Source organism: Nanorana parkeri, unplaced genomic scaffold (assembly GCF_000935625.1).
Source record: "Nanorana parkeri isolate BGI_ZX_2015 unplaced genomic scaffold, ASM93562v1 scaffold936, whole genome shotgun sequence".
Classification (NCBI taxonomy): domain Eukaryota; kingdom Metazoa; phylum Chordata; class Amphibia; order Anura; family Dicroglossidae; genus Nanorana; species Nanorana parkeri.
Genome location: NW_017307204.1, coordinates 166,553 through 189,924, shown reverse-complemented (window position 1 = coordinate 189,924; position 23,372 = coordinate 166,553). Strand labels below are relative to the sequence as shown.

Below are 23,372 nucleotides of genomic sequence, written 5' to 3'. Positions count from 1 at the left end.
ATAGCATTTCTTGATTGTAACATTGAGGTATGCAATGTACCTTTCACCTTTTATGGAATATTAAAATATAAAATTAAAAACTAAAATATAAAAATAAAGAAACCAGACATCTAAAAAGACATAGCCGTGCTCTTGAACGACTGTGGCGGAAAACTAGGCTTCTGCAAGACTTCACCCTGTATAAAGCTGCCCTCCTAAAATATAACTCCTTCCTCCGTGATGCCAAACAGACTTATTTTGTCACTCTCAATAACACAATCCCATCCAGACCACGGCAACTCTTTTTTACTTTTAACTCACTACTATGTCCTCCACCGCCACCGCCCACTAACTCACTCACTGCCCAAGATATTGCTATCCATTTAAAAAACAAATACAGCTGTAGATACAATTCGGGATCAGATCACCACTGTCCAGTCATCTGCCCCTATTAACCACTTACTGACCAGGTCCAGGCCATTTTTCAGCATTTAGTATTCAGTATTTTATTCTGTCATGCAATGCTGTACTGAAATTAATTGTATACCATTTTTTGGGGACAGAGCTTTCTTTTGGTGGTATTTAATCACCACTGGGATTTTTATTTTTTACTACATTAAGGAAAAATTACTGAAATGTTTATGAAAAGTTTTTTTTTTACATTATGTTAGGAAATCATTATTATTACCCAATTTGTTTGTAAAATATAAAAGACGGGGTCAAGTCTGATAAATAGACACCAAACATGTCAAGCTTTAAAATTGCACGCACCCACGAAATCGCAAAAAACTACCATACCCAAAATTGACAATAGGCGTCACTTTAAAAGCTTTTACCGCTCATCAGTTTAGTGTTATCAGTGATTTATGGCCCTAGAATTATTGCTCTCACTGCAACGTTTGCGGCGATATGTAACATGTGGGGCGTAATGGGCGCAATTGTCGTTTTTGCACGTACGTGCACCCGACGCATGTTTTCATGCGTGTATGTATGGGTGGGGACTTTAAAAGAATGTTTGTGGTTTTTAAAAAATCTTTTTCATGTGTAACTTTAAATATTTTTTTTGCAACTTTCATTTTTTTTCTATTTTCTTTTTCACTTAACTTTAGCAAAGAGGAGGTGACAGGTCCTCTTTATGGAGACATCAGGGGTCTCAAGGACCCCTAATGTCACCTAGGACCCCCCCAAAGAAGCTGATGAAGCACAGATCTGCTTCATGAGCTTCTCTCCAGCGACTGCAGCTGGAGAGTGAAACAAGAATGTGGAAGTGATGTAATATACATCACTTCTGCATTCTGACACTGGAGAGGGGACCGGAGGGAGATCGTGTACCGACCTCCCTCTGATCCCCTGTCACAGACTCACTATGCTGGTCCCGGGCTTGCACTGGGCACAGTGGAGCCCGGGACCAGCGGGACAGCGGGAGGGGGGCTGTCACCCCAATACCCCAAAAACCCTCACTGCACCCTAACAACCTCAAGAATCACAGACCAATCTCCTTACTCCCATTCCCATTCAAACTCCTAGAACGCCTTATCTACAGCCTCGCTGATAACAACCTTCTCAACCTTCTCGACCCCGTACAGTCCTCTTCCTCCTTCTGTAGGGGTCCCCCCAACGCTCTGTCCTTGGACCCCTCCTCTTCTCCATCTACACCTCCTCCCTTGGTCAGTTAATAATCTCACATGGCTTCCAATACCATCTCTATGCCGACGACACTAAAATCTATCTTTCTACTCCACAACGCACCCCCTCAGTGTCCTTGCGTATCACTAATCTACTAACTGACACATCAGTCTGGATGTCACAACACTTCTTAAAAATCAACCTTTCAAAAACTGAGCTCATAATATTTCCTCCCACCCGTGCACCTCCCCCCAACTTTTCCCTTGAGATTGATAACACAACTATCCAACCTTCCCCTCATGCCAAGGTGCTTGGTGTCATCCTTGACTCGGACCTCACCTTTCTTCCCCACATCCAATCACTATCCAAATCCTGCTGCCTTCACCTTTGTAACATCTCCAAAATACGCCCCTTCCTCACCAATGAAACCTCAAAATTACTTATCCACTCACTTGTTATCTTTCATCTTGACTATTGCAACTCCCTCCTCATTGGCTTACCTCTACACAGGCTATCCCCCCTTCAGTCTATCATGAATGCTGCTGCCAGCAGTAAGTGGTTGCATCAACAACCACTTACAAAGCCATTCACAACTCTGCCCTCAGCTATATCTCAAACCTTGTCTCAAAGTATATCCCTAACTGTCCCCTCCGCTCGTCAAAAGACCTTCTACTTTCCAGCTCCCTGTTGGCGCTATATAAATCCTCTATAATAATAATAAAAGGAAGTTATGCAAATAATGTCTTGCATGCTATACTATAATGTTGTGAATGTTATACTATAACATTCTCAAAAGCCTACAATCCCCTTTACACTATGTGTGGTGTTAACTCACCTGCGTTAATAAAACACATTACTGTACATTAAGTTTCCTGTACTAAGACAGCCCATTTATTTTTAATGAACTGGCAGAGTAGCTTAACACACCAAACATCTGACATGCACATTTTTCATAAAACCCAGGGCACAGCAACACAGCGCATGCCATGTGAGTTGTTCTGTGCTGCTGTGCAGGTGTTTTGCCAGTAAATGTAGCAGTGCATCAAAATCAATGACATAGAACCCCTATGCACGCCTAACCTTGCATTGTGGTAGGGCACAATAAAATACAGATTTCTTTGCTCCTTACTATAACACAGAAAGCTGTACTGTAGCTTACTGTAACCCTAACGAGTTTGTTTGCTAGCTGCATGTGTATTAAATTGTACTTTTGGTGAGAGAAAGCCATTTCTTATAAATGTGCACTAACCCTATAATTGTTGAAGTGCGTGATTAGTTAAAAAGACCATGTCACCACCGTCGGTTTCCCCAGACTACGCTGTCCCCATGCGTGCCCGGAACCAGCTTGGCAGGTCTCCCCACAATGATCGGAGATAGATTCAGCTGCTGATCTCTCCTCCGATTACTGGACCCGGAAGTGATGTGTATTACATCACTTCCGGTGTCACTATTTACAGTCTCCGGCTCGTAGAGCCAGGAGAAGAAGCTGGGGAAGCAGATCTCTGCTTCCTCAGCTTTTTTGGGATCCCTAGATGACATTAGGGGTCTGAAAGATGTCTCCATAAAGAGGACCTGTCATGTCCTATTTGCTATTACATAGAGTGCTTGTTAGCCCCCTATGTGATAGTAATACGGTTAGTGTAGAAAAAAAGTGTTTAAAATTTAAATAAATGTAAGTAACTTATAATAAAAATAAAAATATGCAAAAGCAAATTTTAAAGTCCGCCGCCCCCTATGTGCACGCAGATACACAAGCAAACATGTGTCGGTGCGCCATTGTGCGAAAACGACAATTTCGCTACACATGTTGCATATTGCCGTGAACTTTGGAGTGAGAGCAATAATACTAGGGCCTGTTAGCACTAAACGGATGAGCGGTAAAAGTGTTTAACATGTTCCCTATGAGAAATTTGGGGTATTGATTTTTTTGGGGCTTCAGAGGCGAACACAATTTTAAGGCTTGACATGTTTGGTATCTATTTACCCGGTGTGACCTCATCTTTCATATTTTATTTTTTAAAAAGGGTATTATATTATGTTTCTGTGCACTAAATTTTAATTTAGTTTATTTTTTCCTAAAATACTGGTTTGATAAACATTTGCGCAAAAAACAATCAAAATAAAAAATTGCAACTAGAATTTTTTTATTCTACAGGGCCTCTGATTTCAGAACATATATCATTGTTTGGGGGTTTGAAGCTGTTTTCCAGCCAAAATTTATATTCTATCATGTGTGCGCAAATAGTAAGATATGCTCCGGACAGCAAGATGTATGTCCAAAAGAATTTGTAGAGCGAAATTTAGTGTCTGTTCTTACTAAATTTCGTAGGCAGAAGGATCCGTGGTGCAGACTGCCCCTTTCTGTGATGCGAAGGATACGTTTGGTAAAGATTTTATGGATGCCTCAATTGCTGTATGTACTTCATAATGCTCCCTGTTGCTTCCGTGTTATATTTTTCGTAGACTTAATACTATTTTTAGAGAACTTTTTTTCTTATTTAATCAAAGTTTATCAAGTACAAACAGATTAAGATGACATAAAGACAAAGTCAAAAGAGAACTTCCATCATCAAATTCTACAGTGTTTCCTGAAAAGTTATACAATATCAGCTTTGACTGGAAGAAATAACAAAGCAGACAGTAGACTAAAAGTCAGGCGAAAAACAGAAGGAGATGGGGGAAATAAAGAAGATAGAATCAGATTAGGGTTGAATCAATTTTTATTAGAAGTTTCAGGAGATTCATACAATCTGGTATAAAATCAGCATATACAAATTAAGGCAATGCAATACACAGGGGAGTACCTTTCTCTGCAACGGGCCCGGCTGAACAGAGTTATAACAGCAACAGAGTAGCTCACATGAAATCAAAGCAAAACGTGTGTGTCCAAGGTCCAGGTGAGGCGCCACTAGAAACCTATTGCTGAGCAAGAGTCAATATTGTTGGACCAGATACATGAAAATGCTATTGAACTAATCGGCTTCAGGTAAGTAGGGGAGCAAAGAGAGCCAGGGCCGCCGTTTCAGTACTAGAAATCTCCTGTGAACCAATTGCATGAATCACTAGGAATCTTACAAGTAACTACTAGAGGACAGAGTTAGGTAGAAGATCAGGAAAAGAATGAGTAGAGTAAGAGGGGAAGGTCAAGAAAGGGGGGAAGGGGTGGATGCGAAGGGCTGGGCGCAGATCTTCATCTAAGATGCCAATGAACAAAAACAAGTTCTGCAAGGCGTCTAAGGTGGAGTAGCGCAGAGGAAGGGCTGGAGATCGGTGGAGGAGGAGAAATGGATCCACACACTCTCATTTGCTAACATCTCCTCCATACGCATTATGTCATTCACATGGCTTACCCACATTGATATGGTAGGTGAGACTGCACTTTTCCAGTAGAGGGGGATAACTTGACGGGCTGCAGAAAGAAAGTGTCGCAGTAGCGTATTTTTCTGGGATTTCCAGGAACCAGAAAATCTCAAAAACTGTCTGCCAGAATGAAAAATTTTAGGGCAAGTTCACCATATGTGTAAGTACGTGCCACTCACCTCATTACATCTCCAGCAGGCGTCTGGGGAATTAGGGTATATCCTATGTACCAAGACTGGGTCTCTATACCACCTGGTGATAATTTTGTAATTCTTCTCCTGGGCATAGGAAGATATAGAAGATTTATGTGTAAAATGGAAAATGGTTGCCCAGTCTGAGTCCGTCAGTTCCCTTTGTAGGTCCGCACGCCACTGAGCTTGGAAGCTCAGTGGGGTCCGCTGGGCGGTGTCTCTCAACAGCCCATAAATTGCTGATATCGTGTGGCGAGTCGGCGTTCGAGCAACTTGCATGTCCTCGAAGTGCGTCAGAGGTCTGTGAGCTTGGCCCGAAGCATACAGGGCCGAACAAAAGCCAGACAGCTGTCTGTCTAATAACCAATTCCTAGTAGGGTTCAACACATTCCTCTCCGGCCCAACAAATCGTCCCGTGGATGGATGGATGAAATCCCTAGCTGTGGGCCAGTCGCCTCTCCCATATCCCCCTATCGATGGGATAGCCACCCCCACTGGGAGCAAAGAGTTATCAAACAATGGCGAGAGGGGACCAGGTACCGTAGTGAGGGATTAGTCATTATAGACATTGTGCCATGTCTTCATGGTAGCAGTCGTGAGGGGAAAAGGTTGGGGGAATGGTGCGGAGTCACTAGGGGTGTCCATGGGTGTCCAAGGGAGGGCTCTCAAATCCACCGGGCAGATTTCCTGTTCTATCAGCACTGACGGTTTGAACTGCATGGAAGGGGCTGGGAACCAGTCTAAAATTCTGGCCAGAAGTGCAGCCCGATGGTACATCTCGAAGTCGGGTAGGCCCACTCCCCCCTCTGATTTGTGTCTGCATAGAGTCCCATAGCGTATACGGGAGTATCCCTTCCGCCAGATAAATCGTATTGCTAAAGAGCGTAGAGCACAGAAATAATGTTTGGGAAGGTTGATAGGGATAGTTTGGAAGAGATACAGCAATTTAGGGAGTGTCTCCATCTTCAAGGTGTCAAAGGCGCGGCGTACAGCTCCCAGTAAAGGTAGGTAGTTCAGGATAAAAAGGTCCAACAAAACGGAGGGAATCGAAGTGCCCAGATATGTGAGGGATCGGGTTTGCCATTGAAAGGGGTAGTTTGTGCGCAAGAGGGCCAGAGTGTGAGGGGCCAACGTGAGATTCAGGGCCGATGATTTAGACATATTAACTTTAAAGTTACTGAATCCACCAAACCTACGGAATTCCTTTAACAGAGCGGGGTAAATCGTCCGCAAACAGAGACATCTTATGATGGAAGGAGGGAGTGACAATATCGTGTATATCTGGATTGGAGCGTATGGCCTGCGCCAGATGTTCCATGACTATGACATAGAGAAGGGGAGAGAGAGGGCACCCCTGTCTAGTGCCATTGGAAATGGAGAGAGGAGGGGAAAAAGTGCCATTCACCATCACTCGAGCTGTCGGGGAGGAATGTAGGGACATGATTTTTGCGAGAATAGTTGGACCCAGGCCGATTTGCAGCAGGGCACGGTGGAGGAAACCCCAGTCCACACGATCAAACGCCTTTTCAGCGTCAATGGAGATCAAACAAGCCCTAGTATTATGTTTATGAATATGGGAGATCAGATGGATCGTTTTAACTGTGTTATCCCTGGCCTCACGCCCCGGTACAAAGCCGACTTGGGCTGGCAAAGAGGGGGAGAGACGGAGTGCCAGAAGTTTGGAGAAAAGTTTAATGTCGACGTTAAGCAACGAAATTGGCCTATAATTTTGACAGGGAGAGGGATCTTTGCCGGGTTTGGGAATAACACAGATGTTTGCCTCCAGCATGGTGGAGGGAAAGGGGTGCATAGCGTCTACCGAATTAAAGGTGCGGGTCAGAACAGGTGATAAGAGATCAGAAAAAACTTTGTAAAATCTGGGGGCGTACCCATCCGGGCCCGCACATTTACCAGTTTTAAGAGCACGAATAGCACAATCAACCTCGGATTGGGAGAAGGATGCCTCCAAAGCGAGTGTAACGGTAGGATCTAAAGTCGGCAAAGCTGTCTGCTCAACATAATGTTCCAGGGATTCCGCGATTTGCCCTGGGAGTGGGGCCAATGTGGGGGCCGGGAGATTGTATAGACCTGATTAATAGCGGTGGAACTCTCCGGTTACACCCACGGCGGAGTGAAGTCTAGTGGAGCGAGGTCCAAAGATAGAGGGAATAAATGCACGTGGTGGGCGGGGATGTAAGGTCCTGGCTAAGTGACGCCCGCATTTGTTGGCTGACTCATAGCGTATTTTACAAGCCCTCTCCCTTGCTAGTTGTGATCCAGAGTCTAAGATAGCAAGCAATTCCCGGCGGGCGTTGGATAATTCCACAAAGGTGGCATCAAGCCGGGTGGATTTGTGGAGGCTCTCAAGTCTCGCTATATTAAGTTCAATTAACCGGTTAATCGGGATAAAAAAATGGCTCCAGTGATGGACTACTAGTTTGTATTGAGATTGTAGTCCATCACAGGAGCAAGCTTGGAGCGGTGGAAGAAAAATACAAACTGTGGTGTGCAATTTAGTGAAATGGAAAGTGTAAAATTATACAGCAATCAATGCAGAAAGCATTGGCAACGGCTATAGAGGACTACAAATCCCAGTAATACATAATACAGCACAATGCAGAATACCTCCAGCAATAGTACATTATAGCTGGCGGTATTCTGCATTGTGCTGTATAATGTACTATTGCTGAGATTTGTTGTAGTCCTCCATAGCTGGTAGTATTCTGCATTGCGCTGTATAATATATTATTGCGGGGATTTGTAGTCCTCTATACAGCGCAATGCAGAATACCACCAGCTATAGAGGAGTACAACAAATCCCAGCAATAGTACATTATACATACAGTGTATAATGTATTGCTGGGATTTGTATTCCTCTGTACTGTATAATATACAGCACAATGTACCATCAGCTATAGAGGAATACAAATCCCAGCAATACGTTTTAGAGCACCATGTGGGGGGGAGGGAAGTGCAGGCTTACCTGAGCAGTCTTCCAGCAACTTGCTTCTGAGATCGGGCCTGTCTGTCGGCGGCTGTCATCCCCCCACGCCTGCTCCTCCTTACTTCTCCTTGCGTCCCTGTGCCGATCATGGATGTAGGCGGGCGGTGAGTGTGAGGCGGGGAGGAGGTGTGGCGTGTGGAGCGTGGATGCAGGCTGGTCTAGCAGCGGCAAGCGTGAGGCGGGGAGGAGGTGCGGCATGTGGAGCGTGAATGCAGGCGAGTGGGTCTAAAAGCGGCAAGCATGAGTCAGGGAGGAGGTGCGGCGTGTAGAGCGTGGATGCAGGTGGGGAGGGGCAGCATATGTGGAGCCGTGAACAGGGCCAACTAATCGAAAGCCGATAATCGATGATTGAAAACTTGGAGAACTTTTTCAATCATCGATTATAATCGACTTGGTCGATTAGTTGTTGCAGCTCTACATTCATCCCCGATTTCTGGGGACAGTCCCCAGATTGAGGAGAGCATCCCCATCCCCGGGAACATAAAATAAAACCATTTTTAAAAAAAAATACTCACCTGATCCACCGCCAAGTGCAGCCTACCGTCTCCCACGCTGTCAGAAGCTTGCGCACGCTGGGTGGAGCTTCTGAGAAGATACGCTATTAGTGTAGTGAGGAAGCTGGCTGCGCATTTTGCAAAGCGCCCGCTACGCTAATAATGTATCTTTTCAGAAGCTGCACCCAGCTGGCGCAGGCTCCTGACAGCGTGGGAGACTTGGCGGTGGATCAGGTGAGTATTTAACAAAAAAAAATGTTTTATTTCATGTTCCCGGGGACATTTAAAAATGTCCCCGGATTTTATTTTTAAAAATGTGTCAGCTTACCTTGGCGCTAAAAGAATCCTCCCTCCGCCGCCACAAAAAAAGCCGTGGCAGCATTTTCCAACACTCATTTTATATTTCTGGCTGCCAACACCTCAGTTAGTCCCCAGTTGAGTGATGTGCTCTCAGCTTTTCTTAAGTGCATGAAGCCATAGATCCAGGAAATCCAGTGACCCAGACCACACCCCAGAGAGACCCCAAGATGCTACGGGACACACCACTGCAATATGGCATACCCCAAAAAGCCTTCCAGCTCCCTCCTTCATCCCACTGACACCAACACAGTGGCATTTGAGCCCGTCCTTCTGTTTGTTCAATTTGCCTACACCTACCATTCGACACAGCATGCTACATGCTTTACTATTGGCCCCATGCCCTGTCCCACCCCCACTGAGGGGTAAAGTTAATACAAATAGACTGTCAAGGGGTACGCAAATAAAAAAAAGGTTGGGAGCCACTGCCTTGGCCAAATCGATCGCTTAACCCTTAAAGTGCAGTAGCCCCACTCCTGGAGTTCTTCTTTAAAAACAGCCCATTCGCTGGACTTCACACAGCACACTGGCATGCAGGCTAATGTTGACAACTGAGGGCTGAACATGCGTGGCCCCTGCATTTGCAATTTTTTTGTTCATTGGCTAGCATGCTGGTAAACATGCAGGAATGTGACCTCTGATTTATAACCATATACATATGGATGATGTTTACCTTACAAATATAAGGGGATAGCTAGTAAACATATTATTCATGTTTATATTTAGCAAGGTCATAATATGGATTAATACGTGTCTAGACTGTAAACAAACTCTTGTTTAAAAATAAATGAAAACTGCAATATATAATGCTCCAAGATTGTCATTTCCTGTCCTCATATTTAAACGTGACACTTCTCCCATTGATTTCAGCTGCTTCTGTTGCCACCAGTTGTATTAAACATATTATTTACCCCAGCAGCTCCTCTCCATGTTTTCAGAGAATTATGATCAGTATTCTGGAAGAAATCTGTTGGCTGCGTTTCTTAGTTATGGGAGCCATGAGCGAGCAGGAGAGAGAGAAAGAGAGAAAAAATAGCCTGGGTTTATTTGTCAGCTTCCTATATACATTTTAATGCTATGCTCTTCCAGCTCTGGTCTGAGGGACTCCACCAGCATTTCTATTTTGATGGGGAGATGTTTTGAATAATAATCGTGAAGCCTTTCAGTCAGTGTGTGTGTGAGTGTGTGTGTGTGTGTTGACTGAAACCGAGAAGGCGAGGGGGAGAGCACAGCTCACAGCACAACGCTTGCTGAAGGCTGCAGTGCTTCTTTCTCCTGGAGTAGTCAGTCCAAACGGATGTTTATTGAAGAGGGATTTTTTTAATAGAAAAAGTCACACAAGAATCTTATTTTCCAAAATGGGTGCAGTGATGGGCACGTTCTCCTCTTTGCAGACCAAGCAAAGAAGATCCTCTAAAGGTAAGATTGCTTCCTTGTTTTGGTTCTCTGACTTCCAATTCATTCTCTATGAAAGCATCTTTATAACTGGGGGTGAGAAGCTGCTCAAGTGGCTGACAATCGTCGTGGATGTACATCTGAGGAAGAACAGGTTTCCTCTCCCTGTTCTCCCCCAACTAGCTCCGGGCTCTCATTTGTTGTTGACACAGTCAGTGCAAATGTATAAATTCAATCCAATATAGCTTCACACAAACCCACAACTCACCAGGATTACACAGTGTAAGATGTGACAGAGCAGCCACAAAATTGCCATGTGCCAAGCCAGATTGAATTGAACATGTCGACTTGCAAAAACATGATGGAGATATCAGGAATTGGACAGGGAAAGTAGGTGAGGTGTTTTAGGTTTATATAAGGGATGAAGATGTCTCTGTACCTACATCACATCCTGTTTCCTAAATCATGCTCCCCCTTCTGCGTTCTTATCCAGTGTGAAAAAAAAAATATTGTTGTTCTGCTATTTTTTTTATTCAGAATACCGAGCACTGCAAGCATCTCGTTACTCAAAAAAACAACACCAGTTCACATGAATGCAACAAATACATGAAAGCTGGATTTAAGCTTGAAACCGTTAGAATAGAATTTTGCTCTTATGTCTTGATTTATTGTAATTAGGTAATGATTCCTTTGTGTCTATATGTCTATTAAGACTGGAAGAGCTACATTTGGCTTAGAAGTATGTGTTTACATCTAATCACTACAAAACAGGCTTGTGATAAGGTAACGTGATTATATATATATATATATAGATATTTACATTAATTTTCTTTCCTTTTAATTGGCATGTAAGCAACATATAATATACACAATCCTATCCAAAGTAGTGCTGATTCTTGCAGTCTTTTAATTACGTCTGGTTGGCTGTTTATCAATTACTTAATTATATTTTCACCGTGACAGAAAAAATGTTGAGCTTAGTTTTCCAGTAACTGTTGAAGCCTTCTCAGGTCAAAGAATGACTAGTTGATAACATTGTGGAAAATTCTCCAGAGGTTACAATACTCAGATGGACTCCTTGTCAAAAACCTAAACTGAGGCTAGAGAAAACTACACTATGTGTATTTGATTCATGGTTGTACAGTCACAAAAAAAAAGAAATTACCAGCTAAGACTATCTAAAACTTACACACAAGTAATTAGTTCAGCAATATTGTGTGCTAATTGTACTGTTTTATGAGTAAGGATAATTCTAGGAATGATGATACATTTATTCAAATGACATACTTAGGATGAATATACATTTAAAATAACAAAGCACCTTGGGTAACAATGCATGTATGATTACAGATGAAGGGCCACACACTAACTATTCATTTGCTTTTCTGAGAAAAACCTGTTTTGATACTTATCTGAAATGGTGCACTCAGGTATCTACAACTGTATTGTAAACATGAATGAAATGTAACGCTGGACTCCAGGCAAACAACTAGTTGAAATATATATAAGAGCTCTTTTACTTGCCAAAGAATTTGCATTTCTGTTCATCCAGTCCTGAGATTTACACAGTCCTACCACATGCCACGGCCAGCTCTGGGGACCTGATCTTTTTTTAGTAACACATCTAGGTCACATGACCTCTCTGCTCCTGTCAGCGTGTTCCTTGTCAGTACATGCAAATGCAGGAAACCTGATTGACCCTTAGGTCCCCTTCCTCCCCGTCCTCCCTGTTCCTTCCCTGCCCCTCCCTCTCACTCTTTAAAAGCACTCCCTCTGAGTGCTTTTAAAGTTAAATGCAGGTATTTACACGGATTGCATTTATTTTTTTTATTTTTAACAAATACATAACCGTATTCACAGTTGTTTTTTCTGCTTAAACTATGAAGCCAACATGTTTTTTTTAATTTCTGATAGAGTGGTGAGGGGTTTGTCAGGTTTTGATTTTTTTTTTCCGCCAGGTGTGAAAGTGTTGGGAAGTTACAATTTTAACAGAGGGGAAGTCTTCATGCGGACACCTGTTTAAATGAGAACTGTCTAAAGGTGGCCATACACCTTACAACCATCGCACGACTTTCCCATCTTGGACAGGCAGATCATACTTGCGATCATCGCAAGTCCTCCCCACTGAGGGGAGGGCTTACAAATGATTGCAATGATGAGCAGGCAGTGTGCGCTTGCGCACCTCGGCCCGTGCGGCCATCGTCTTGCGATCGCGCTACCAACCCGCCGAAAAGCTTATGGTTTTCAGCGGGTTTTCTAGCGAAAGTCGTGTGACCGTACAGTAAATGCGGTCGCACGCTGCCCATACACCTTACGATTATCGTATGATCGCGGTATCACCGGCTATTATCGGACTATAATCGTCAGTTGTATGGGCAGCTTAACGATTTTTCTCACTTTGGATAGATTCTCTCTCATTTTCTATCGTGTCTATTGGACAGAAAGTGAAGGGAAATCTCCCCAATTGGATACAGGTGGCAAAAACTGACAAGTGACACAAAACTCAGGGGTTAAATCCTAAAAATGCATTCAAGTACCTCAACTATTAATAAAAATGTATTTTACTTGTATATCACTCGGCTGTGGATCCTCAAATCCTCTGAATTCATGCTGACATTGTCCTTCCCTCTGGAGGGTGGCTACTTTTGTTCACTCTGGTCCCTGTGATGGACTATAATGTCAACCTTTGACCCCAAACACACCTCCAAGACCACCTTTGTGATCAATTTGTGATCCATTGGGGCTTCTTGCTTGCAGTGGTATTTTACAGCACACATAGGGACCATGGGGAACAAAAGTAGCCCTCCAGAAGGAAGAACAGTGTCAGCATAAATTCAGAGATGATTAGAGGATCTACAGCTGAGTGATACACACAAGAGGTACATTTTTGTTACTAGATAAGGTAATTAAATGCATTTTTAAGATTTAACTCTTGAGTTTACTATCACTTTAACCATTTCATACTTTCTCTTAAATAAGATAAGGTCTTGTATAGTGATCACATTAAAATAACTATTTGTAAGTAACATCCTATTTTATTATTATTATTATACAGGATTTATATAGCGTCAACAGTTTGCGCAGCGCTTTACAATATAAGGAAGACATTACAAACACAATACAATTCACAACAAGATGGTAAGGAGGGCCACGCCCCTGAGAGCTTACAATCTAAATTTCAGCTTAATATATATACATACAAGATGCTAATTCTTGTTAATGGTACTGTTTGGTCATTGTAAATGTAATTAGAGCATAGTAATTTGCCTCTGGGGTGGTATAACAAATACCTCCAGGTGCCTGCTTACAGCGTCAGTGATCTTCCAAAGTGTCCTCGGAGCCCTGAAACCTAGTGTTCTGTAATGTGTAATACTACTTAAGCCAGAAGCTTCCACATCTTAATAGTAGACCATCAATATAATGGACATTCTTGTTGATCAATGGTGGGGAGCTTAATATGTATGGGGTAAAGTTCCAATATCTTATTTGAAGTCATCATTTCCATATACCTGTATCTCGAGGATAGCTGAGGCTGTCACTTGAAGGTGTGAACAATATGCACTACCTAGGATTTAAAATAATTCAGGCAGGAGGTGTGTGTATGTGTCTATATACAGTATATGTGTGGTACATCTGCTTCAGTCATAGGACTATGTCGGATTGGCAAAGCACATGATGTAGAGCAGTGGCATACCTAGTATATTTGACACTGGGGGGATTCTTTTTTAACACCCCCCTCTGCAGGGCTGCAGCGGAAAAAATTGTTCTCTAAACAGCAGTGACTATAGGCTGTGCCTATTACATAGTACTGGTGGGCTTGCACCCAGGCACAGGATTCCAAACCCAGACTGTCCAGGTGAATCCCGGACAGGTGGCAACCCTATTCAGTTTCCCGCATGGCAGCACAGTCCACTGCAATGCCGCGTGGCGACCTGCGGTGGGATCTATTGTTTTGTGATAAAATGCAGCATGTTCGTATTCTTTTTATCGTAGTGCCCCGCTCATCACACCCTAAATGTAATGAGTGAATGCGACACATAGAAAACAATTGCTTTCTAGGTGTCCTATTGGTGACCTTCACTGATCCGGTACTCTCAGGATAAACAGGACAAATTAGCACTTTAAATATATAGTAACACTTGTTTTGAAACTGACATTAAAAGGCTTATTTTAAGATTTTTTTTATCACCAATAGCCTAAAAAAAGCAGAAATTGTATTCAGATTCCTATTCTTTCATTAGTGGTCCTAATACGCAAATGATAAATATAAAATAATATTGTATAGTCACTGACAGATTACATACAGTGACAGGAGATGACGTGATATTATATACATTTACATGAGTTGGTGTGACAGATTATATATAGTGACATTAGTTAGATAATACATTATTTACAGAAATATTAGCCTATGTAACATCCATTTGAAGATTTTGTACAATGAGAGATAGTGACAGATCATAAATAGTGATATAACTTGATAGCAATATTACTTGATAGTTTGATGAATCAGGGCCCCCTTCAGGGGTTACATAGTTAACAAGGTTAAATGAAATGATTCAAATTCATCCTCTCACCCAGTGCATATTTGCCAAACAGGAGGAAACAAAGTCTTCATGATACCCCCAGATGGCACAATTCTCTCAGTTTTAGTAATTTTACAAAGACACAGGCTGATTTTCTAAAGGAGTTGGGAATCTTCAAACAATATGTGAAAAACTATTTTATATCTATTTTGAATACTAAATCGTGTGCAGATGAAATAGGCAAACAAAGATTTACTGTTGACCTGATTGAAAAATTTAAATCAATACATTCACACAATGCGCTGTGTAAAGATTCTCAACTTCTTTGATAAATCAGGCCTCAAAAAAGGACCAAAACAAGGAAGGTTTACATTTAATGATCTACATAGTTACATAGTATTTGGGGTTGAATAAAGACGTACGTCCATCAATTCCAACACATATAGGTCCACGCATCATCTCATTCTTAGGGATACTGGTATCCCTGGATATTACGGACCCTCAAGAAATTGTCCAAACGTTTCTTGAACAAATCTACACTCACCGATGGCAGTGAGTTCCAGACCTTAACCGCTCTTACTGTAAAGAACCCTCTTCGCCCATTGTGCTGGAATTTTTTCTCCACCAACTTTAGGTGGTGGCCTCTAGTCTTTGTAATTGAGTTAATCTCAAACAGTTTGTTGCCAATGTTGCTGTCACCATTGAACATCTTGTACATGAAAATCATATCCCCCCTTAATCTCCTTAATTCCAGCGTAAACATGTTTAAGGTCAGAAGCCTTGTTTCATAGCTCTGGTCCTCCATTCCCCTAATTAGTTTTGTTGCCCTCCGCTGGACTCTCTCCAGTTCAAGGACATCCCTTCTCAGTACCGGCGACCAAAACTGGACCGCGTACTCCAAATGTGGCCGAACCAACGATCTATATAGAGGCACAATTATAGACTTGTCCCTGCAATACATCCCCTTCTTAATACAGGACAAGACCCTGCTAGCTTTGTTTACCGCAGCTTGGCACTGCAAGCTACCATTCAGTTTGTGGTCTACCATGACCCCCAAATCTTTTTCTATTTCTGACTTCCCTAGCGGCATACCCATGATTGTATAGCCTATTTGTTTATTTTTATGTCCAAAGTACATTACTTTGCATTTATCGACATTAAACCTCATCTGCCATACTATTGCCCACTCCCCTATTTTATGCAGGCCCTCCTGCAATGTTATATTGTTAGGATCCGTTTCTAGTACCCTCCCTTTCCATTCTCTTTGCCTTAACATGTAGTTTTACATTTTTATTTAGCCCTGGTTCACACCTAGGCGTATTGCATATGCGCGTCTGTCGCGCGGTTGTCGCGCGTTTTTTCCCCCGCGATCTGCGGTTAAAAAAAATCGCGCGACAAACGCGCGTTTCCGAGGGCTACTTGGCTGTATCCCAATGGAAACGCGCAACAAAAACGGCCCAAAGTAGTACATGTACCTTTTCAGGCATGGGCCGTTTTGTAGCGCGTTAGGGACGGGCTGAAATACGCCAAGGTGTGAACCAGACCTATTGAATACAATGGGATTTAGATGTTTGAGCGTTTTGTAGAGCGTTCGTCGAGCGTAGAACGCGCTACAAAACGTTCAGGTGTGAACGAGGGCTTAGCCATATCGGTTTAGTCTTTGATCTTTTGTTTTTGTGCTCATACACATGTTTGCGCGTGTATACGAGCGAGTGTGCGTACAGTTCATTAACATTTCTATTAGGATTGATGCATTCTGGGAATGCAAATAGTGCACGCATATACGCACATACGCTCGTATATACGCGCATAGATGCGTATATACGCAATATACAATTTTGCTCTTGCGTTGTGTGTGAATGAGGCCTTAGCCCTTAAACAAGATAAGAAGTATGTACAATCTGAACGTATCCATATGTTGACGTATACATCTGAATTTCATTTGTATAGAAACAAAGAAGCGGGAGAGCTATGTGTCATTTATTTATCTCCGGCTTCTCTGCTCTTTATTGACATTCTGGACTTGTATCCCAAATGTACACAAAGTTTAAGAATATTGTTACAAAATGTAAAGAAAGAAAGAAGCTGAGAGCTTTGTGTGAGGGTTAGTTCACACCAGAAACTGCATTACAACTGCGTGCATCTGCGCAGTTCCATTGCGATCCGTTTTGACGCGTGTGCGATGCGTTTTTTTCCCCTGCATGTCCCTGGATGATGTCACAATCAATTTTGTTTTTTTTATGTGTTCCTTTGCGTTTTAGTGTGTTTGCACTGCGTTTTGATGCGTTTAGTGCAGTTAGATGCAGGTAAAATAGGACAAGCAGTACTTTTTCTGACGGCATCTGAACGGACTGCAATGGTGTGAATTAGGCACAAGAAAGCCCATAGGAAAGCATTGGGATGTATTTTGACTGCAGCAGTTAAAATAAACGGACTGCATCACAACTGCATATGGTGTGAACAGGCCCTTATATTGTAAGAGCTTCTTCTGCTTTGCTGACATTTCGATCCCGAATGTAAAGAAAGAATCTCACAGCTGTCACAGAATACACAAAAGTGTTAAACAGTCCACAGAAATAATAATTTTAATAAAAGCGTGTGGTTCCCCCGACTATTCATACCAGTGTCTTTAGGACCCCCTGGAAAAGCACCTTATCCCCATGCTGATGAGGACAAGGGCCTCTTCCCCCACATCCCTAGCCAGGTGGTTGTGGGGGTGTGCGGGTAGGGGGTCATCTGCACCTGGGTACCCCTTTTCATAAAGAGGGCACCCAGATGCCACCCCCCCCTTGTGAATGAGTAAGGGGTTGTTGTAAATAAAATGTAAATAAACACACAGTACCTTAGAAAAAGATGCTTTAATTAAACAAAAAGACAAGTTTTTGGCAACAAGAAAAAGTCCCACAATGTAATTTCAGCTCCACCAACCGATGAAAAAAAAACAAAAAAAAACACCCGCCACTGGCTGCCGATGTAAACAATTAAAGGATTTTTTTCTAAGGTGTTGTGTCTTTATTTACATTTCATTTAACTCTTTAGTGAATGAGTACATGGGTAGGTGTTGACAAAGTTGAGACATGTCCTTTCAATCAGAACATTGCTGCCTGAAGCATTAAGGGGATCCGGAAGAAGCAAAGAACACAAATATCTCATAAATCCTCAACAACTTCTTTAGGATTTTCAACTACACCTTACTCATTCACTCATTCAGTGGGCAGAAACAGAGGAGCGGACCTGAGGAAGAACTTGGCTAATGCAATATAAAATAGTTGCCCGAATTAAGGGTCTGGTATGGGATTTTAGGGGTGACCCCATTTTTTTTCCTTTTTTTGGCGGTGGGGGGTCACCCTTAAAATTTCTACCAGACCTAAAGGGTCTGGTATGAATTGGTAGGGGGGACCCCACGCATTTTTTATTGTTCCTGTGGACTGTCAAAAGTAAAAAAGAAACAAACATTACATTTAATATCACTTTTAAGCAACAAATTTTTGTTTGTAATTATCATTTAATTCATCCAAAATTAACGAAAATTTGGATGCATCTGATTTCGAATGTCGAAACAAATTGGACTTTCAGACCTGAATCCCGAAAAAACTAAATAACGAAACATCCAAAACAAAACAAGCTTTTTTTCCTGGATTCCATGTCTATTAGCTATAAAAAAAGGCAGCATTAAGAGTCAGAAACCACAGATAGATAGACTTGATTGGTTCAAATAGAGGTAAGGAAGGTCAAGGATTCTGAAACCATCAAAAGGTCCCTCTTTACCAGACGGGGTTTATGCCCGGGAGGGGAACGGACGTCAACTTGCGACGTCTCTTCACCAATGTGGATAGGCTCAGGGACTCGCGGGGGCAAGAGGCGGTGGCAGCCCTAGACGTTGAAAAGGCATTCGACTCTGTTGAATGGCCTCTTACCTTCTTGTTGTACTCTGCAGATTCAGGTTTGGCCACAGATTTGTAACCTGGGTTCAGCTTCTCTATTCTTCCTCGACTGCTAGAGTGTAAATCAACAATGTGCTGTTGCGGCCCTTTGGCTTGGGCCGGGGCACGAGACAGAGTTGCCCCATTTCGCCCGGGCTATTTGCGCTGGTTTCTCAACAGCGGACAGACTACACCTAGGATATCCAGGATATGATCCAAATATCCCTTAAGTGGCAACATCCCTTAAATCCATTATCGGTGATTAGCCACCAACAACCATCCCCTGGAGGAAATAACAAGACATAGATACATGCAAACGGATCACTGGACTCCAAAGGAAGGAAAAAGTCTTCAAACCGCCCGGACTATAAGAAAACTTCAGCAAACGTTTTCTATGTCCGTTAAGGACGGTGTCTGAATACCACTCTGAAGTGAAGTCTTATACCCTCTACACTCAAAATCCAATATTACTGAGAGAGAGAAGGTTAAAGTCAGGCGTGACATAGAAGACAGTCCAGTAATAGTCTGTCCATGGGAAAATATCCCCCCCCTCCCCCCTCGGTCTGAGCAGACAATTCGATTATATCCCGGTGTTCCCACTACGATATCCCAAGGCTAAGAAGGAGGAAAGGGGTTAAGTGTACACACGGCTAAATTCAAGCCAATACTAAACCAAGGAAAACCTAACCCCACAGCTAAACACCTATCAAAGGAATCTCTAAAAAAAAACAAATTGATAGAGGGAAAGGAACTGAAAACATCTGAGGATATATTTCATTAATCTAGGAAATGGCCACATAGGATCAACCTTATCAACAAGTATCAGCGTCTAAGTACATTATACAATTTGATTTCAAGTGTACAAAGCCTAGGTTACCATTTCAAATCCAATTTGACCCTCTTCTTTAATTCACAATATGAAATTACAAGAATGTTTTTCCTTTTGATTGCCCATACCCTGGGATATAGCTTCATCTAGACAGCCCATGTTAATCGATATATACATGGGCCATTTCATGGAGAGATAAGTAGCAACGTGGAAATTACACCGGCTATTTACCCCTTACGGTGAAATTAATGATAGAAGTGAATGAGGATCGATCCACATTTAATTTATTAGTGTCTGTATTTTTAACAGTTTTTATGGTGGAATTGTTAGTCAAATATGTTATCTTGCATGTCTTTTTTCAATAAAATTAAATTTTTCATGTAACCAACTGACTTGTCCGGATCCTTAAATTGACCACTACCAACCCGTCATCTTGTGATGAGTTAACCCCCCCCTTTTTTGTACAAATACGGTCAGGGATCGGACCACACAAGCAGTTGTGCAAACATAAGGAGGGGGGATTAGAATTCATCGGATCTCCAGGTAGGAACAAAACCCAATTCCAACCGGATGTTGGCCCCTCCCTGTCATCGGCTTTGGGGATCATAGACAAGTTCAGTTCCAACTCTGGCCTCCGGGTGAACTGAGAGAAGTTCCTGCTATTCCCATTGGGTTCAGCCCCTGCCCTGCCTAATCCTGGTCTCCCCTTGTGCGGGTCGCTGAGTTCAAGTACCTGGGCCTGTGGATAGCCTCTGACCCTGCTCGCTTCCTAGAAGACAATTTGTACCCTATACTTAGACTCCTGAGGGCGAAATGCGCGGCCTGGCGAACTCTCCCCCTTACACCAGTGGGTAGAATTAATTTAATAAAAATGATATTCCTTCCCAAGTTCCTCTACTGTTTCCGGAACACTCCGGTCCTGATCCCTAATTCCTTCTTTGAAACTCTAGATGGCATACTGACTACTTTCATATGGGCCACTCTATTCCCGATCCTCAGGTTTGGGCCCGCCACAGGATAACGCTGGTCAAGCATTTTATGCCGGGGGGTCCGCTGTTGGACTTTGCCAGGCTCCAGGCTGAGTACAAATTACCCCCGACTATGCGCTTCCCATATCTGCAGTTGCAGCATGCGTACAGAGCCCAGTTCCCTGCCCCTGTGACGGTGAACTCCGACCAGATTGAGAGTTTCCTGATGACAGACAGGATACACAAACCTTTATCCTCTCTCTACCTCCGTCTGACCTGTGGGGGAGGACCCCCGCTTGTGGCCCTATCTGGGAAGTGGAGGGAGGATATCCCCCTCTTGACGGAGGACAGTTGGGAATCGGTTGTCCAGGCTTATGTGACCACGGTGATTTCTCCCAGGGAACGGTTTATCCAGCTGAAATTCCTGCATAGAGCATACTGCACCCCAGCTAGATTGGCTAGGATATACCCTGGGGCTGATGGGCATTGCGCCCAGTGTGCGGTGGACATGGGCACGTTTTTTCACATGGTATGGTCATGCTGCAAGCTCAAACCCTACTGGGATTCGGTGGTGTCTACGGTCAACGCGGTCACTGGTCTGCAGCTGGAGGTGGATCCCTTGATCTTCCTGTTGGGATGTGAGGACACTCTTCAAGCGACTAGGGCCACAAGGCTCCTCATATTTCATGTTGCTTTCTATGCTCGTAGGGAAATAATCCTGAAATGGAAATTGGCCTCCCCCCCACGGTGGGACAATGGCTATGCACGATTGACTTTTGACGATTGGGAAGAATGCTTCCCCTATATAGGCTGACCGATATGAGTCGCAACTGTGTACAGAAATTTGAGCGGATTTGGGGAGACTGGGTTGCGGCCAGGGGACTTACCTTGGAGGGACCTGGCGGAGAGACCTTGCTCCCGCCGGATCCCCTGAGCAATGATCCAAGCATGTGTTGCAGAGGGGCTTATATGCTGCTGTGGACGTGGCTGAATAGGAGAGGAGAGCATTCCTTCCTGTCTATATAGTGAGTCCATTGGAGGGGCCTGCACATGGTGGGGTAGATCCACGGCTAAATGTGCTTTGGTCTTATGTCTTATAATGTATGTAGTTTTGTTTGATTTTAGTCCTAATGTTGTGGTATGTATTGTTATTTCGTACTGATTTTGTTTTGTGAGATGGTATGTAAATTTATTTTGATGTGTTGTTTATGGTATGTCATGTGTTTTAAAAAAAATAATAACTACACCTGTTAAAAAAAAAGGTCCCTCTTTAAAAAATAAGATTTTTTTGCAGACTTCAAGTTTTAAAGAACTGGCTTGTAAGAGAATCCATTGCCAATTGTTTCTTGGTTAGCGTTGACTCACTGAAGCATTAAGGGGATCCGGAAGAATTCTTTAGGCTTTTCAACATCGAGGTTAGCTTTGAAAGACTGACAAAGTTTTGGTGCCAAGCCAGTAACATTGCCATACCAGTGAATCTGGGGAAAGTGGGGTTACAAATTATAATCCCCCCTCCCCAACTTTCATTGATGTAGCACTGTAGAGATTATAACCAATAACCTGCCATGATTCAGTGATTCAGGTATGGGGAAGCCATGCAGGGCTGGTGCAAGGATTTGAACCGGGAACAGCGTCTGGCGGCATCTCCCTTTCCCACTAACACAAGTGATCCCCCAACACTGACATCTCTGCTGCTGTCACTGCTGACTTCTGGCCGGGCTCAGGGAAGAGGGGATGTTTAGAGGTGACAGCCAGAGGCGTAGCAAGGTCACGAGTTGCCCGGTGGCAAGTCTTTCATTAGCACCACCACCCCTACAAACAAAATCATAGTTCAATCGTGTAACACACAATCCATGCAGTCTGAAGGATGAAGGAGCACAGACGGAAGGAAGGGGGGTCTGGTAACCTGCAATGTCGGCGGTTACCAGGGTCCCCTAAGTGGCAAAATGCTAGGGCCCAGTCAAAGCTGCAATCACTGTGACCCTGGTAGTTCTGCCACTGTATAGAGGACTACAAATCCCAGCAATACATTATATGCCAATGCAGAATACCATCATCTATAGAGGACTACAAATCCCAGCAATACGTTATACGGCTACGCGAAACACCATCATCTACAGAGGACTACAAATCTCAGCAATACATGAAACAGCATTGCAGGACACTGTGATCTATAGAGGACTGGTGCTGGGTCCCGTACCCTGGTCCATGGTGCAGGGAGCTCTGGGCCAGTTCCTGGGCACACTTGTAGCACACAATCCACACCTGCTCCTCATTGATGGGCTGCTCCTAGGTATTCATGATAATTTCCCCACACACCGCTGCAAAAATTTCCCTTTTGCCACCCTTCCCCTCTGGATCTGCCACTGACCTGACCTTCAATCCCAGCTATGGGGTACAAAGCCCACCTGATCTCCCATGCCAACTATGGTGTACAGACCTCATTTGACTTTTCATCTCAGTTATGGGGTACAGACCTCACCTGACCACCCATCCCAGCTATAGAGTACAGAGCTCACCTGACTTCTCATCCCAGCTATAGAGTACAGAGCTCACTTGACTTCTAATCCTGGCTATGGGATATAGAGCTCACCTGACCTCTCCCCCTGTGATCCTCCCGCTGCTGCCACTAATGCTACTCTTGGGCGGCTCTCTTCTCACTTGTCACTGTACCCATGTCTCTCTTCTCCCCCACCCCCTCTGTGTCCACTGACCCGCCC

The 23,372-nt window shown here is 43.4% G+C and overlaps 1 protein-coding gene across 1 annotated transcript in view; it reads left to right on the top strand.

The window, feature by feature from the left end:
- The first annotated feature begins 10,083 nt into the window (after positions 1 to 10,083).
- The window catches only part of LOC108795121 (Kv channel-interacting protein 1-like), a 176,240-nt gene continuing 162,951 nt past the window's right edge, over positions 10,084 to 23,372 (top strand). Inside the window, exon 1 of the mRNA XM_018566314.1 lies at positions 10,084 to 10,430. Within this exon, the coding sequence (XP_018421816.1) occupies positions 10,370 to 10,430 (61 nt within the window). The 5' untranslated portion in view covers positions 10,084 to 10,369. The remainder of the gene's footprint in view (positions 10,431 to 23,372) is intronic.